This window comes from Anabrus simplex, chromosome 12 (genome assembly GCF_040414725.1).
Source record: "Anabrus simplex isolate iqAnaSimp1 chromosome 12, ASM4041472v1, whole genome shotgun sequence".
Classification (NCBI taxonomy): Eukaryota; Metazoa; Arthropoda; class Insecta; order Orthoptera; family Tettigoniidae; genus Anabrus; species Anabrus simplex.
The window spans coordinates 33,685,057-33,703,346 of record NC_090276.1 but is presented as its reverse complement, the minus strand read 5'-3'; the positions used below and the strand labels follow the sequence as shown (position 1 = coordinate 33,703,346).

General features: G+C 40.6%; 1 protein-coding gene across 1 annotated transcript in view; it reads left to right on the top strand.

The window, feature by feature from the left end:
• LOC136884121 (uncharacterized) overlaps positions 1-18,290 on the top strand; it is a 164,222-nt gene that overhangs the window by 112,557 nt on the left and 33,375 nt on the right. Inside the window, exon 3 of the mRNA XM_067156160.2 lies at positions 15,865-15,997. Within this exon, the coding sequence (XP_067012261.2) occupies positions 15,865-15,997 (133 nt within the window). The remainder of the gene's footprint in view (positions 1-15,864; positions 15,998-18,290) is intronic.

The window sequence follows — 18,290 nt, the reverse complement described above, 5'->3', positions numbered from 1 at the left end:
GTGCTTACTAACTTTTATTAAACTGAAAGAGCACGATAACATCGTTAATTTAATATGCATTCTTGCCACAATAATATAGAAAAATTTTAATTATTGATTTTTGAAAAGTTCCAAACACAGTCACATTACATAACGTCACTTCGTTTCTTCCAATGTCGAAGAGTTGCTTCAGAGAAGCTACTATGTTAGTGGACAGCGAAACTGAAAAACTGAAAAAGGGAAGACCTGAAAACCGGGCACCTATTATTCCAAACGAGAACTGAGAGTTAATCCACACGATCCGTGGAAAATCTGACTTTCAACAAGTAGAACGCCTGATTTTCTCTTAATTAAGGTTATCCACCAGTCAAATACCCTTCACGGATACGGAACATCCGCCGAATGGACCCTTAATCGAACCAAACTGACTATCAGTTGCTTTGGATAGGTTGCGAAATATTATGGGAAAGCATGGTGTTCACTACAAGTTAATGGCATCATTCACAATTGAAATAAAATTCCACCATGTATTTGTCATTCATGACACCCTTAAGTGATAAGGTAATCCCGATGCTAAACGTGCGTCACCCCAAACAGCTGTTCGGAAGGAACCAACAACAACATGATCCAGGAGGATCTTACGTTAAGTCGTTCTAAAGGAACAAACTGCGAAATGCAGGAAACAATTATTAATCATGCATTTAGAAGAAATGCCAAACACTGAAGTTAATCAAAAAGTGAAAAGTCACTTGAAAATATTATTATTGAACCGATTTTCAGGTTAGAAATGGGTTTATTATGCTTAATAAATTTACCAGTCCACGCTAAAATTTACTACAAATTTAAGGAATTCTTTCCCTTGACAACAATGCTACCAGTACAGATCTCTCTATTTACTGTCTGTCCCAACACACTACCGGTAAAGTGATTACTTACTTACTCTAACCATGAATAAGAATGAAAATACGACAAGATGAAAATAATATAAATTACTGGCTGACGAATCGAAACCGCATTCGCAACTCAAGTCTCATTCTAAAACACTGAGTGTCAATATGCACACTATCAACGAAAAACGGACGTCAAGACGAGGAAACAATAAAGTCCGTAAAAATAAATTAACATCTCGAAGTCATACAGCTTAACACGCACGAAGAAACACAGTAAAAATATTTAATCTAGATCGGGTCGATGTCCCACACTTGGACAGCCCTCAACTCGTCTGATAGCAGTCCCGTTATCTCAATGAGAGCTTCGCATAGACCCTCTACAATAAATCATATCGTACTGTAACCGCTACCTTCCTCCAGGCCACTTCACAAAAGAAACAAAAGGAAAAAATCTAAACTGAGACTTGAGTGTGTACAGCTACCATCCCAGACCTATCGTCGGGCTCACTTGAAATCTGTACACCCTAAAACTAATCATTATGTACATGATGCCTTCCAAATCCTATCGTCGGGCGTGACCTAGGACGTCTCATCATCAATGACTCCAAGAATAAACACGTGACGTCCTAAATCTATCGTCGGGCGTCAAAGTGGGTCGTACTACGTCTCCCTTAACATATCAGGCGAAATGCAATTCTCAAACAACTCTGATATTTAACACTAGATTTCGTCAAACAAATACGCACGACGGAACCCACGTCTCTATTATCAAATGAATGCAGGTCGAAATACAGCAAATGTCTACCTCTCGAAAAATACATTAAGTGTCTACCTCATTATAATATGTGAACTCAGAAATAAATAGACGTGACGAAGGGTTCTCCACCTCGAACACAATCTCAGCCTGTGCACTGAAATATTAGGGAAGCAAATGAAAATTCCCAACACACGTGTACCCTTTTAGTGGACGCCTTCAAAATAATAATCATCACCACCGCATTCGAAATTCTCAGATCGCCTATCATCAATTCCAACCATCTTATCCATGACCTCTCCAGTGAACAAATTAAATATAACCCAACCGTGTGTCCAAAGTACTCTTTGATCCTGGAGATCGTTCATTCTCTTATCATCCATGCGGGCTTTACGTAACATAGATCACTGGATGTGTACTACCCAGCCTTTAACATTTTACAAGAGTCGTTTTCACTTGGAATCTTTCTATAAATTTCACAATGCTTCACATCATAGTCATCTCAAATTCGGATTGATTGCGGAAAACAATACAGCCTGCCTCACACAGCCTGTTCCTAAATACTTCCTCTACAAAAATACAGCTTGTCTCAACACTCTTTCTCCTCGCTTTCCAGCGGTATTACTTCCATCTATCTCGTCTCCACATACATATCAATTCATCGCTCTCAATTCCTTTTCCTTCAAGATCCTTTTCATACATCGATCCCCTGGTAAAACGACAACCATTATCAAACACATCTCTGACTTTACTATTATTACGACTTTCGGACCTCAAGAATCCAAGAGCACACATCGACCTTTCGCAATTCAAGTATACACGATGTCTCAAAATTTCCTTCCCATTAATGACTGTGACTCTAACAAATTTTATTGACATTATCTAAATATGCCTACGATCCTTGTAAAAATAACTGGTTAAATGTAATTTAACAGAGAGGAATTTCCTTATCCCGCGGTAAACATTATTATTATTATTATTGACCAACATTTCTGAATGCAACTGACACCTGAAATTACAATATTCGCCACGACAAATTTACACTTATAACGTTCACAAATCCGCACTTTGAATGATATCTCATCTCAACACAAAATTTAAGCGTCGCATTTTACCGTTATTGACATGAACTTTACACACTGAAATTTTCACACGCTGACCAAAATTTACAACGCCTTTCGCCTGATAATTATGAATATCACCCGACAATCATCTGGAAAATTTTGTTTAGGACAGACAGTAACTAACTAACTAACTACAACATAATATAAAATAGACAGACCTGCACAATGGTGACATTCTCAGCATTCTGATTACATCATCTCCAGCAACCTCGTACTTAGCCACTCATTTTCACAGATAACATTTTCATTTTCAAAAACTCACTCATCCAAACACTACCCTTCACACACACGAGATTAAAATTACCATATAAATAATGCACTTTCTCTGTAACTTGCACCACGAACTTCGCTCGTTCTGCAGTCGACTATAACTGTCTGATGCGTTTCCCAGAGTGGTTTCTCTCCCCGTTGTTTCAATAAGAACAGGTGTTCGGCCGATAAGGGAGTAGAACTATTTTGAACCGCTTCCCCCAGACCCTCTTCACTTACAAGAGTACACGAAATGATAAAAATAAAATCTGCTGTGTATTTTTCAACCAGCCTACACCTTCCCAGTTCGTCTGCAAACGTTCACAGCTTCTCCAATCACCTTTCTTCTTAACTAAATATATGGACCTTAGCCACGAACATGTATTGAATTATTGTCGGTCAATCTGGCGCGAATTTCTAATGACGACGGGCACAAGCTCCCGCGGCTTCAAGTTCCAGATCGACACTGCCAAAATCTACGGTGGGGGGTTTCTTTTATAATTTCCGGAAGGACGCTATCCCCTCTATGAGGCTTGGTTGTGAAATCTGCCAAATTTGCTTCTAATAGACCAATTTTGATAAGACTTGTCCCAGAACTCCGGACAGACTTGCACTTATGTTCGATGTTAATTTTATAATTTTTCTACACTCACAACAGGAGAAATAAATTGTTTCTGCCCGTGCGTTTCGCGCGTTTTCTTCCTTCCATGACCTTGGCACGTGTAGCTAGTTCGCTGGTCTCACGCTACCATGTACTTGGGCTTAACTGCACTTAAAATTTTTCCTGGTGTCTCTACCTTCACAGAGGGTGTGTGAATAATTTTGCTTATTTCTTTCATTATTTACTATATTATCAAAATCCCTCATTCTGCAGAATTCCATGGATTAAAAGAATTGTCGGGCACTCGAGCCCCACCGAGGTGTCCCGGCAATCCACGAGCTCGCCGGGAAGGAAGAACCTCCCCACGCAACATCGGGCTCTTGGGAGCGCAAAATGGCTGCCCTCAAACATACAGTAGTTCCTGAATGCCAAATAAATATTTGAGAAAAATAAAAAATAATTTTCTCACCGTAGAATTATGGGTTCAATACCAACACTAACTTACTATAAAATCTACCTCTTAGCTTGCAAGATTACAACTGATTGTTAATAATTCTCTGTTTTTATACACTGACTGACAGAGCAAATGCAACACCAAGAAGGAGTGGTCAGAACTTTATGCCAATTGCAGGGTAGACTGACGTCACTGTGGTATGCTCATGATGTGAAATGCGCCGCTGTGCTGCGCACGTAGCGAACGATAAATGGGACACGGCGTTGGCGAATGGCCCACTTCGTACCGTGATTTCTCAGCCGACAGTCATTGTAGAACGTGTTGTCGTGTGCCACAGGACACGTGTATAGCTAAGAATGCCAGGCCGCCGTCAACGGAGGCATTTCCAGCAGACAGACGACTTTACGAGGGGTATGGTGATCGGGCTGAGAAGGGCAGGTTGGTCGCTTCGTCAAATCGCAGCCGATACCCATAGGGATGTGTCCACGGTGCAGCGCCTGTGGCGAAGATGGTTGGCGCAGGGACATGTGGCACGTGCGAGGGGTCCAGGTGCAGCCCGAGTGACGTCAGCACGCGAGGATCGGCGCATCCGCCGCCAAGCGGTGGCAGCCCCGCACGCCACGTCAACCGCCATTCTTCAGCATGTGCAAGACACCCTGGCTGTTCCAATATCGACCACAACAATTTCCCGTCGATTGGTTGAAGGAGGCCTGCACTCCCGGCGTCCGCTCAGAAGACTACCATTGACTCCACAGCATAGACGTGCACGCCTGGCATGGTGCCGGGCTAGAGCGACTTGGATGAGGGAATGGCGGAACGTCGTGTTCTCCGATGAGTCACGCTTCTGTTCTGTCAGTGATAGTTACCGCAGACGAGTGTGGCGTCGGCGTGGAGAAAGGTCAAATCCGGCAGTAACTGTGGAGCGCCCTACCGCTAGACAACGCGGCATCAATGTTTGGGGCGCTATTGCGTATGATTCCACGTCACCTCTAGTGCGTATTCAAGGCACGTTAAATGCCCACCGCTACGTGCAGCATGTGCTGCGGCCGGTGGCACTCCCGTACCTTCAGGGGCTGCCCAATGCTCTGTTTCAGCAGGATAATGCCCGCCCACACACTGCTCGCATCTCCCAACAGGCTCTACGAGGTGTACAGATGCTTCCGTGGCCAGCGTACTCTCAGGATCCCTCACCAATCGAACACGTGTGGGATCTCATTGGACGCCGTTTGCAAACTCTGCCCCAGCCTCGTACGGACGACCAACTGTGGCAAATGGTTGACAGAGAATGGAGAACCATCCCTCAGGACACCATCCGCACTCTTATTGACTCTGTACCTCGACGTGTTTCTGCGTGCATCGCCGCTCGCGGTGGTCCTACATCCTACTGAGTCGATGCCGTGCGCATTGTGTAACCTGCATATCGGTTTGAAATAAACATCAATTATTCGTCCGTGCCGTCTCTGTTTTTCCCCAACTTTTATCCCTTTCGAACCACTCCTCCTTGGTGTTGAATTTGCTCTGTCAGTCAGTGTAGTTTTCGATACTCGTTACTTTGTATTGATCTGATAAAGTAATAATAATGATTGTTTGTGTAGTGAGACCGTGAATTTTCCCCTTTATTCAAGGGATCTTCCTATGGATATGGATTCCAGTGACCAAATACCTGTAAAGTGTGAACAGGTCACATGCATTTTATGGAAGGTTTAAGGAACTTATTGTACCTTGCCGTATTATTCTGATATTCCTACTTCAGCGGCAATGCCATATCTTGTAGGTTGACTCCTACCGACATCATAATGTAGTATTTCTCTATATTAAAAATGCTGCGCGTTAAATCATCTCGTTGTACAAAATTGCACCCACATTTTCTAATTTTTTCTGAGATACAAACCACTTCACTCTTTCCTGCAACATTTGGTGGTAAAAATTAATATCTGGTGGCCCGTTAATATGAACTTGTCTACATTCCCCTTTCCATTCGTCTGTCCTCCCCCTTTATATCGTATTTTTCCCTCCTTCTCCACATCACTACGGTGTGTGTGTGTGTGGACATTGCATTAATTAACTTGGTAGAGCTCATATTAACTTTAAGTTATATGTTATGCTTAAAAATATTACATTTCCCTTACCCAGGCCTCTCTCTCTCTGTTTCTACCCTTTTATTTCCACAAGAGGAAGAGAGAAACAAAAAAGCGAATGTAATTTTTTTATATTAACTTCTTTGATCCACAATTCCACTGAAGTTACACTTTATTGTACGTCTTTTTTGGGGACAAAATATGATTCTATTCGACTTCATTAGTAGATGTTTAATATATACCGGTACAGACACACAGAGCTTATTTAATTTTAATATTAGATAGGAGAATTTTAATTGATAATGATGACCAGGACTTACACAGTAACAGTTCAAAAGTCTTTTAATATATTTACTTTCCTTTTGTAATCCCGGAAGCTCATAATATAAATCATGATGTATGTTTCAGAAATCTCTTCTTCTTTTGTAAGCATTTTAAGCTAATATTTTCCCGTGCTTTGATAACATTCCTGCAGTATCCACAAAATCGGATGAAATCAAAGCCTGTTTAAAAAAGTGAATATACATAATTCGATCCCGTTACTGATATGTACAATTTTTTAATATTGGTCATTCAGATGCTTTTAAAACTTTCACTCCGGTTGACTGCTGTAGCAGAAGGGAGGGAGCTGAGCCTCATAGCCGGTCAACTGCTGTAGGCCTGGCATGTGGATACGATAGACTGCTGTGGAAGTTAGGCCTTGGAGGTCTCTCGTGGCTGTCTTCGGAGTCTATAGTTACGGCTATGATCACCAAAATGACAGGATAAACCAGTTTGAAGACGAAAGCAATGTGTCCGGTATGCCACTCACCTCGCGCATAGTTGCTCTCCTGTGCTGGCGAACTTGTGTTTCTTGGCTTACCATTCAATCGCTTTGAAATTGTGAAAGGCCTGTTGTCGGAGGAAATATATACTGCGTTGGAAGCTCTTGCTCTCATGTTAGCTAGTGACTTTCAACAAGATGACGGTGATAGTGATTTGTCAACTGATTCTGGTGACAGAACGACTTCAATCACACCTTCTATTTCAGCATGTTTAGTACTCCAGTTACCACTTCGTCGTCTAAAAAAGCCGGCCTACTTTGATGATTCTACTGAAGATGAGGATAGTGAGGATGAAGATCAGGTTCCTTAACCGCCGAGCAGAAAACGAAATTGAAAATAGTAGTACCTGAATCCGAAGGAACATAAGTTCGACGCGCTAATTCCGGATTGAAAAGTTTAGTGGACAATGTTAAGTTTCTTTCAGCTGTGTTTAACACGCGTGTTGTAACTCTTCTGTTTGGGGAGGATGAAAATTAATAAATAATACAGTCACAAGCATTTCACTGTATATACATTACAAATAAAATACTTTTAAAAACTGTCTGTCACGAGCAGACTGCGGACTGGAGAGCAGAGTGAGACAAGTATCCCGTACAGTGGACTCGGTGAACCACCCGCTGCTCGCGTCCAGAGGGTCACACCACAATACTTGCTACGCCAGACTGAAAGGGTTAATAAACCTGTTAGAAATAGCCTATAGTCAAAATTTGAGAATGGATACAGTTAGAGAGGGTTAGCTTTCTTCTTATTTTTATTCCGTTTCGTTACGTCATGGTTTGGGTTTTCTTCTTCTTCTCCCAGGACCTCTTCAGCTTCTCTCTCTCTCCCTCTCATTCTCTTAAGTCCTTTATCGGGCTATTTTCGGTGTCTTCTTCTCTTGTCCTCCCCTCTGGTGCTTCTCTATCGTATTACTGTACCCTTCCCTGTCACTGAACTCTTTTTTTTGCTAGGGGCTTTACGTCGCACCGACACAGATAGGTCTTATGGCGACGATGGGATAGGAAAGTCCTAGGAGTTGGAAGGAAGCGGCCGTGGCCTTAATTAAGGTACAGCCCCAGCATTTGCCTGGTGTGAAAATGGGAAACCACGGAAAACCATTTTCAGGGCTGCCGATAGTGGGATTCGAACCTACTATCTCCCGGATGCAAGCTCACAGCCGCGCGCCTCTACACGCACGGCCAACTCGCCCGGTCACTGAACTCTGGAATATTGGTTGTTGTATATTTATTTCTCCAGTTCTCTGTCTCTTTCACCTTGATCCGCATCTCAGTCCGGAAAACCCACTTAGTTCCCGTCTTTCCTCCCGTCCTACACGTTATCCCCCACTCTCTTCTAGACTTTCTCTCCTAACCTCACAGATGCCATCTTGGAGGGTCCTAACCTCAATTTTACGGCTAGTTGTTCTTTGGAGTCTTTTTCTTCGGAGATCGTCCTCATGTTTCAGTACAGTTCGTCCCTTGATCTTCGTTCTCATCCTTCATCTCCTCTTTTTGTTTCAAATATCTTTCTCAGAATATTTATTTCTTCGTTCTCCATTTGCTCTGCCCGATGCCTTCTAGTACCATCGTCTCGGCCGTGTTCCTCACTGTTGCCTTGTAGAGCCCGAGCTTTGAGTCTGTTGATATGTTTCCTATATTGTACACTTTTCTGGCCGCAAAGTAAGTAGGCCTAATCTTTTACCATCTTTTTACCCCATAGCTACTCCTGTTCCTTCCTTCTGCATATTTTCTAAGGTAATTAAAATGTTCTACCTTCTGCACGATGACTTCCGTTGTTTACCAATCCCCAGTGGTGTTCTGAGTGGGCGATCCGTAGTCCTATCATTCTGGCTATCTTGCTCAATATTGTCGAATTGTTTCTTTGCATTTTCTTACGTCTCTCTTACTATGGCTATGTCGTACGCAAAGGCGTCGTTAGCTTTATGTCCATACAATTACTTCCTTTTTGCATCAATACAAGGTTTTGCACACGGTTTTCACTTATGGAAGCAGTTCTGGTAGGCAATTTAAGGGATGCAGACATTTCCGTCTGGGATTTCAGACTGATATCTTCAAATGACTGAAATCATAATCCTTCCGTGATGAATTTCAGTTTACGGAACAGAACAAAGGATGGCCGTGGATAAGTCTAGAGAGTAGGATCCATGTGGATACTAAACTGTCATCGGATCGTAAAAAAGTACAAGAATGAACAGAAGTGCCTGAATAGGTGCGTTTGCATTGTTGAGGCTCCAAGAATGGTTTGTCGATTTCTCAGGATTATTTCTCAAATTTCTAAATACTTCGTGATGAAACACCAGTTCAATGTTTGATCCTCTTATAAGAAGTAATTATTTCAACTCAATGTATTAAACATTTATATTACTGCCAGTGTCAATACCTGTTTTTTATCTCAAGCGAATGTTCCTTATAGTAACTGAAAAATTTCTCTTAATTCTATCTTTACTGAATGTAAAGGAAACGCGTTTATATTCATGCCAGTTTTCTTGAAGGATTGTGGAAATAATAGACCGTACGCATTTCTCTACCGTTAATTCTATCTGGAATCTGTAACTGGAGAACATATCAACATACTGTGATATAAATACGATTCTTTAAAAGAAATGATCCACTTTATTGAATTAGTAATGATTCTAGTTAGGAGAAAACGAAGATCAGTATAGTAAGTGATGTACTGCGGAGTTTGAAAAGACGTACCAACTGCTGAAATAGTTGAATTAATCTGACTAATGGGAGTTTCACCGGTGATCCTTAGTTTTCTGAAAGGCACAAAGACTGCAATTACTTCATGCAGAAGAATAGAGTATTATTTACCTAGCTGACATGATTTTTACTCCCAATCGTTGAAAGTCGGAAGAGCAAGAAACTTCCCCCACTCCAAAATTTCAATATGAGCTCCTGGACCTCATAAAACATCGTAAAATTATCGCATGTCTTCACTAAAAAAGATGTAAGCTATCAATACAGAGGAGTCTTTCAGAATATACACATCGCAGAGACACCAACAGTTTTAGAATATCCATTACATATTTCACAAGGAAGCGTGTAGATTTACGTGACTCATGATGCCATGTTTATATTTGAATCTTATCTACGTATACATTCAAACTGTAATTATTGAAAAAAGTTCCTCTTTGGCAGTATTTTGTCCACCTTGTCGTGAAATGTGCTATACAGCAAACTTAGACCTATCATCGTTGCACCTCGAAGGTCTATTATTGGAAAAAAATGTTGAGTGGAGACATACTGAGCCACAGCACATATTTCATGCAGTACAGAACCTTATATGGCAGAACCTTTCTTGTCTAAGCTGAAATATTATGAAATAGAGGTTTTTCTGCGCGCAACAACGATATATAGAGATCTTTAATTAGGTCTATACTACATGCTGTTTCCACTATCGTCTGATTGATACGCTCTCTTCACAGCGTGAGTGAATTATCCTGTGGTATGGAGAGTGATTCTATCCATGTTCAATGTCATCTCTGCTGCTTGCACGTACTTCCTTAAACTGTCTGCACCTATATTAGTAATTATCAATCAAATATTGTGCTCGACAGAAAGCGGATACTATCGGATCAAACGTAACATATTTCACTTTACTTAGTAACTATCTCACGGTCATACTGATTGATTAGTATATCAAAGAAATCACCCAGTGTTAACGATCGGAATCTTTCAAATATGGAAGAGAGTATTTGTTTATTATATCCATATTTATAAATAAATATAGCTGTTCTACCAGTCGTTGAAGGGGCAATCAGTTCACATGTGTGTGTGTACAGTTTGATATCTAGTGGTCATGCAAAATTTTGTGTAACGAAATAGTGTCTTTTCTCATAGGGAAGTTTGACACAATATTTTGGTCGATCCCTGATGTTGTTCCCGAGATCCTGAGTCACACGGGTGGGCCTGCCTCTTCCTACCGGTGCCTTTAGTCGTGCTTGTTCCCAAAACCTCTTGCAGTTTCATCTTTCCTGTATTATAGTTTATCTTAATCTGACGTTTCCTTTCCGACAGAAAATCGGGTTAATATTTAAAACTACAGATAGATTACTACAATATTTCCATTAGTTTTCGCTGAATCGAAGAATTGTATGGAACAATACAGTTTGTAAGTAAAAACTCTAAATATTTATTTCGTCAGCAATTTTCGTGTAAAACAAATCGTAAATTTTGACGATTTGAGTTTCCTGAGTTTATTTAGCTACCTCAATCGGAGGCTATATTTTGGTCATGCTAGCTAGGGAGGGCATATATATATATATCAAGTGGGGATACAATTCTCCCCTAGTACGTCGGCACTGCATTGTGCTTATCACATGTATGGCTTGCAATGGTGTCGCTACCGGCGTGCTAGGCGGCCATTGTCTTGGGAAGGTGCGATATCCAACTGACGAGGCCATGCTACACTGGGGCGAAACACTGGTGATGTTTGATGACTGAGTTTTCTGAATGTTATTTAAATCGTAAAATACTTTGCATCGAATATTATGATTTATATCCCCTATGAGACCCCCATCTCCTGCGGAATATTTTCTGTCAATATACATGAAAGAATTCACTCGATATTTTACCCAAATTTACAACCAAGTTCCATGAAAATTCACCTGTCATTTTTCCCATGGTGTTTCATAGACAAACATTAAATGGAATCAAGCATACGCCATGATTTGTGCTATCTGGAATAAGAACCAAGTATCAGGTTAATATTCAGACAGGACATACAGAAATATGACTTAATTAATCAACTAACTTATTTCTACCTTTCATTTTTATTTATTTATTTATTTATTTATTTATTTATTTATTTATTTATTTATTTATTTATTTATTTATTTATTTATTTATTTATTTATTTATTTATTTCGTTAGGGCCATCTATGGACCACGGTGCTTGTGTTTTAGCTGTTTCTTGATGTCATCGTCGTTGTTTGCCACAATTGGTGTTCTTAGCGGTTGGTTTGGCAGCTGTTTTTGTTGGTACCTCGAGATTTTCTGATGGCGCAATAGTCCTTCATTTTCTGGCTAAATTCAATCTTACGTTCCTCAGACCATTTCCTGGTCTCGTAGTTTGGTCTGTGGGTAACTTCTGTGAGGGATGTTACAAAGGATTTAGTTTTAAGAGTTGTATGATATTTCTTTCTTTCTTTCTTTCTTTCTTTCTTTCTTTCTTTCTTTCTTTCTTTCTTTCTTTCTTTCTTTATTTATTTATTTATTTATTTATTCGTTTACCCTCCAGAGTTGTTTCTTCTCCCTCAGACTCTGCGAGGGGTCCCAACTCTACCGCCACAAGGGCAGTGTCCTGGGGCGTGAGACTTTAGGTCAGGGGTGAAACTGGGAGATGCACCAGTACCTCGCCCAAGCGGCCTCACCTACTATGCTGAACAGGGGCTTTGTGGGGCATGGGAAGATTGGAAGGGATAGACAAGGAAGACGGAAGGAAGCGGCCATGGCCTTAAGTTAGGTGGAAAACCACAGGAAACCACTTCGAGGAGAGATGAGGAGGGAATCGAGCCCCATCAATTCAGTTGACCTCCCGAGGCTGAGTGGACTCTGTTCCAACCCTCGTACCACTTTTCAAATTTCATGGCGGACCCTGGAATCGAAGCCGAGCCTCTGGGAGTGACAGTTAAACACACTAACTTCTACACCACAGAAGTTGACGATTATATATACCAGCATAAACTATTATTCATTACGTTCCAAGAAGGGAACTTCAAGTTTCCTGTGAAGACGGAACTTCTTAACCACCCTGTTTCCACTCCAACGACTCTCATTCGCTATAGAAGAGCATATGATGGAGCATCTGCCTTTTGTTTGGTCTTTGTTTCTTTTAACGAACATTCGTCAAGGCGACTGACGGAAGCTACAAACTAATTGTCGTCTGGCAGATCCTAAAGTGTCGTCATCCATCATTTATGACATTACCAATCCAAGCCAGCGTCAGTTCCCTTCTTTTAAGTGAAAAGGGGCCAGGAGTAGCGAATTGAAGAACGAACAAGAGTGGCATTTTTTTCCTTTTCAGAAAGATGACAATAATGTCCAGGAAATAGCATTTCAGGCGAGATTGATTGAAGATGGAAAGACACCAGGCAATGTGGAATGCGAGATTAAAAGCAGACAGCCTGCGAACCACGCCTGTTTTGACAGTGCCAAGTAAGAGAGGCGGAGTCGTTCCAATTTTCATTATAAACACATGTATCTTTAGTTAATAACTTGCTGGCATTAAATATATATGTATATGTTATTTCTTAATTTCTGACTTTTCACAACAAGTATTAAAGTGGTTCACATTGCATTAACTATTTTTATTGGTGCATCCACATACTCAATACCAAATCTATTTTGGAAAAGATTGAATTAATTATACCCTCAAGAATACATAATACATGTTTCGAGAATACAAGGTGGCCCACTTAAAAATTTCACTGCAAATATATCTGAAACAACAAGAGAGATTGAAAACTGACTTTCACGGGCATGAAGGCAAGATTACGAGGTGTCATGTGGTCAGCGCGACGAATCCTTTCGGCCTTCATTCTTGGCTGTCTAGACCGGGACTGCTACCTCACCGTCGGATTGCTCCTCAATTGTAATCTCGTAGGCTGAGTTGACCTCGAACCAGCCCTCAGATCGTGGTTAAAATTCCTGACCTGGCCGGAAATCGAACCCGAGGCCACTGGGTGAGAGACAAGCACGCTACCCCTACACCGTGGCGCCGGCATTATCCTACTAACACAAATTTGATTTTTTTTTAAACTAGTAAGCGTAAAAGTGCCAAAAACTTTATTTTTCTTTCCTAAACATTGACGAAATTTAAACCATCCCTCCTTATGCAAATGTTAACCTAGCGCTAAAATTGATATTTGTGTTGTGACATTTTCTTTGTTTGTCTTTAATCTACACAAAAACGACCAGTCGTGACAAATAACGAAGTTTGCATAGTTCGTCTGACTGCTGACAGAAAATGTGAAACAACATATGCATATATGGTGTACTTGGAGACAACGTCAACTAGGTATAAATATGAGGGTTAAAGATTTTGTAATACTGATCAATAGAGCCCGGATTTTTATGCATTAATAGGTTAGAGTGCAAAATTACTGAAGCAAGTAGCAAGTATGGTTTACCTTCACAACGACTATGCTATGGGGTTTGCATAAACATTAGGGATACGGCCCATCAGAACCCCTATAATTTATGTTACTCTTGCTACATTATGGAAGAGCGGGTAACCGACACTTCTTACTAACCAAATTAGTTTGCAATCTAACCTGTTACTGCATAAAAATCCGGCCTTCACTGATGAACAATCTGTAATTTGATATCTCTCACCGTTGTTAGTTTATCACCATCTCAAGTTAGTCGATCACATCGCTTCATGGCCGAATTCAATTGGACTTTACGAGGCTGTGTTGCTAATTCTGCACGTGACTGAAGACCGGCTTGAGTGCACCAATCGAAGATAACTTCTTTTCTGTATTGACTGCAACCAGCACCAAAACTTTTAAATTCACGCGAAAGTTTCTTGAATACCACAAAGAAACTTGAAGTAACACAACAGCAAACTGGACTCACTATAAGGCGACCTAGGGTTGAGCAGCTTGTAGAATGGAAAACACCTCGTGATGAATTACTAGATGGACATATGGAGTACTGGACGACTTGGGAGATCTCTAAATAGGCTGCGCTCGGGTGTTACTAGTTGCTGTACTAGTGGGTATATTCGGTGTATTCTGTTTTGTATGACAGATGGTGAAGTGTCCTGCCACATGCATTGATACTAAAGAGCTGCTTGTGGCGACAAGGGACGCTTTCGACGTTGCTAATTTCTGGTACACCACAATCTGAACTTTGGTACACAGTTTATTTTTTTTCTTTAAAATCTTTTCTATGGACCTCTTTTGTACATCTTCATGCACGGTCTTTCACTGAAAGTGGGGCCGGCGCAGTGCAACGGGTAGATGGGCGAGCTGGTCACACGAGCACATGGCAACTCGCTGAGCTTGGGACCGGGAAAGCGCCCGTATGAATGGCATGTAAATAACCAGCACACATAATAGCGCATAATCAAAGCAAAATAATTTCTCAGATTGACACAGAAGATGTTGTAAATGTCCTCCACCTGCATCTACACATTCCTGGCTTCATCAAAGGAAATTTTCATTCATACAGATTAGTTCATTTACCGAGAGAGCCTCAAATTCTCTCGCGATATTTTGTGTGAATTCGTCTAGAGTGTGAAAATGGGAGTGTTGGCGGCAGTCACTGCAGACAGAATAATAGGACCTATAGTTTTTCAAACCACAATCACTGGGCAGAGATATAGGAATGACTTTCTCGTTCCATCTTTTAATAATTGACGGACAATGAATACCAATCTGGATATTTCCAGCAAGACTCGGCAACCACGCATACGGCTAACGGGTCATTAAATTTAACTGAGGAAATTTTTGACAACAGAGTAATGAGTAACCAGTTGTGGTCCCAAAATCCCCACATCTTACCTTTTGCGACTTCATGGAGAAAATTGAAAAATAAGGTTTATGTAACAAACCCTCACACTCTGGACGAAGTCAAATGTTTATAATTTTATAAATATCTGAGTGTAATTTTTTTAGAATTTGTTGATGTTTTTCCAAGAACGAAAGATGCAATTCTATTTTAATTATTTCTTTTCCAAGAATAATACTGATACCGTATGTTTTATTTTTCAGGTAGTTCAAAAATTTATTAAGCAAAATTAGTTTTGGCAGACTGAAAACCTAGCAGTTATTATAAATTTTTAAAAAATATCAAAAATTATTTTATAAATCGACAAACTAAAGTCAAATTTGCAATTTACTCAGTTGTAGATTCAGTTGCGATTAACATTTGGATTAACCAATTTCTTCTCCGTTTTGTTTCAGTTCCCCAGGAATCGCTCGAACTAACAGATCGACGACCGTCGACGGAATCTGTTAACTTGTCGTGTAGGGCACAGGGAGTGTACCCTGAGCCCAAGATGGCGCTCTATAAAAATGGTGACCAAGAAAAGGGAAAGTAAGTATTTTATTATAAGAACTTCCAAGCTAAGGAATTTGTTCATTATTATGTACATCGGTGCAAATGATAAAGTTATTCAGCATCATTATCCCAAAATCCAGATTTACTTTATGGGATACAGCGCTTGTGTCCTCCATGCGCATGACAGCTGATAAGTAGGAAAATAATAATTGGTTGAGCCTCCGTGGCTCAGGTGGCAGTACGCCGGTCTCTCACCGCTGCGTTCAGTGATTCAAATCACAGTCACCCCATGCGATATTTGTGCTGGACAAAGCGTAGGAGAGACAGGATTTTCTCCGGGTAGCCTTGTTTTCTCTGTAATCTTTCATTCCATGCAACAATCTCTAATATAATTTCATTTCATCTGTCAGTCGTTAATCATTGTTGCATAGGATTGCGACAAGCTTCGACAGCCGGCACATTTCTTATCCTCGCCGCTAGATGGCAGCTTCATTCATTCAATTCCTATGGATTTATTATTGTAGGGGAAGAAGAATTGGTACTTTTTCCTTAATACCTTTTCTTCTTTGTAGTCTGTACCAATCAATGAATTTCGTAAATTCTAGTTCATAACAGTTTTGCAATGGAGTTTGATACTATAGTAAATGGATACGCTGAAATAAATTATAATCCCATAATTGATAATTTTACTTCCTTTCATTCTCCGCGTTTTCCTTTGGAACATCATTCCTTTAAATAATTCTTGACTTTAAGATTTCCCATCCACACTCCACCCCAATTTTCTTGGTCGCCTCCTACAACAGGCCCATGTTATTGCTTTCCGAAGGCTTCAGTTGTACCTTACTTGTATCGTAACTGCTAATGATGCCGCAAAAGATGATCCAGGTATTAAAACAACATGGAGCTTAATAGAAGCTGCCGGGGTCTACATGAAGTATTGAGCAAGTTGTGTACGCAGAACGAAGCGTATATAGTACGCGAAACTTTTAGTGATACTTCAGCTCCCTAGTGCTGAATACGTAGACCTCGGTTATATTCGCGATTCGTATTGACAACCTTTGCCACACAAACTATGAATCGATTATGCATCGCCGTGAGACATCTGGCGTACACTTTACGTACTAATACTGTTGTTTACACAGCAAAGAATTCATGCTAGAAACAAGATTCGCATCGATAAATATTATATATACAGGGCTGGCCACAAAGAGGCTCGCGAGCCGCATGCGGCTCTTGAGTCAGTCTTGTGCGGCTCTTGACACCCACCTTAGTGTAAAATTAAATGATGTAATTAATGGAATCTAACGACATCTCGCGGCTGGCGGCAGTCAGTAGCAGTGATGTGGGGCTTAACGTTATTAGCGCTGTTGGTCAGTGGTAAGACATGGAAGGTGAAGATAGTTCCGGCGCCTTCCATTTGATAGTGCTTTGAGCGGGAGAGTGTATCGTGAGGTGAAGCCAGTCGCGTTCACGTACAGGCAGTAGCGAGTGTCGATACTTTTGTGTGTGCTGTTTCAGTACAGTATCGACACTCGCTACTGCCTATACGTGAACGCGACTGGCTTCACCTCACGACACTGGCTCACTGACACACTCTCCCGCTCAAAGCAATATCTTCCTTGTAAAGATATTTCTGAATTGGTCCAGACTGTATTTAGCTTTCATAGCAAGTTGAAGCTTTTTGGGAAAGACCTTCAAACTAAAACATTTTCTCATTTCAAATGTTTGAAGAAAATTACCGAAAGCCTTCCACACGATCAGGTCGAGACTGAGATTACATGAGTAAAATATCTGGCTTCCTGAAGAAATCAATGGCAGATTTAATGATTTTAGATCACTTAAACCTTCATTTTCATCCCTGGAAAATCCTTTTTCTGTTGATCTTGTGGGCGAAGGCAGTCCTGTTTTATCACGAATAACAAAGGATACAGCAGCTGTAGAGTTGGAGCTACAAGAACTGCAAGGGGACGAAGACTAAAAGGACTCAAACGAAGTGGTATTTCTACCATAGAGTTTTGGAAGAATGTTCCAGAAGAAAAATACACACTAACAAAACTAATCTCAATCTTTGGGACTACTTATGTGTGTGAATCACTGTACTCAATAATTAAATTCATTAAATCTACATATCGATCTGAACGAACCGATGAACATTTAAGTGAAGTTGTGCGAACTGCGCTTACCAATTATCAGCCAAATTTCAAAAAACTAACAGCAAAAATGAACACTCAAAAAAAGCACTTCTCAAAAATAAAATCCCATTTCTTGATGTGTACCTGAAAAATAATTTTCTCTGTAGTGTAGAGAATAAATGTCCCTTCATTTGTTA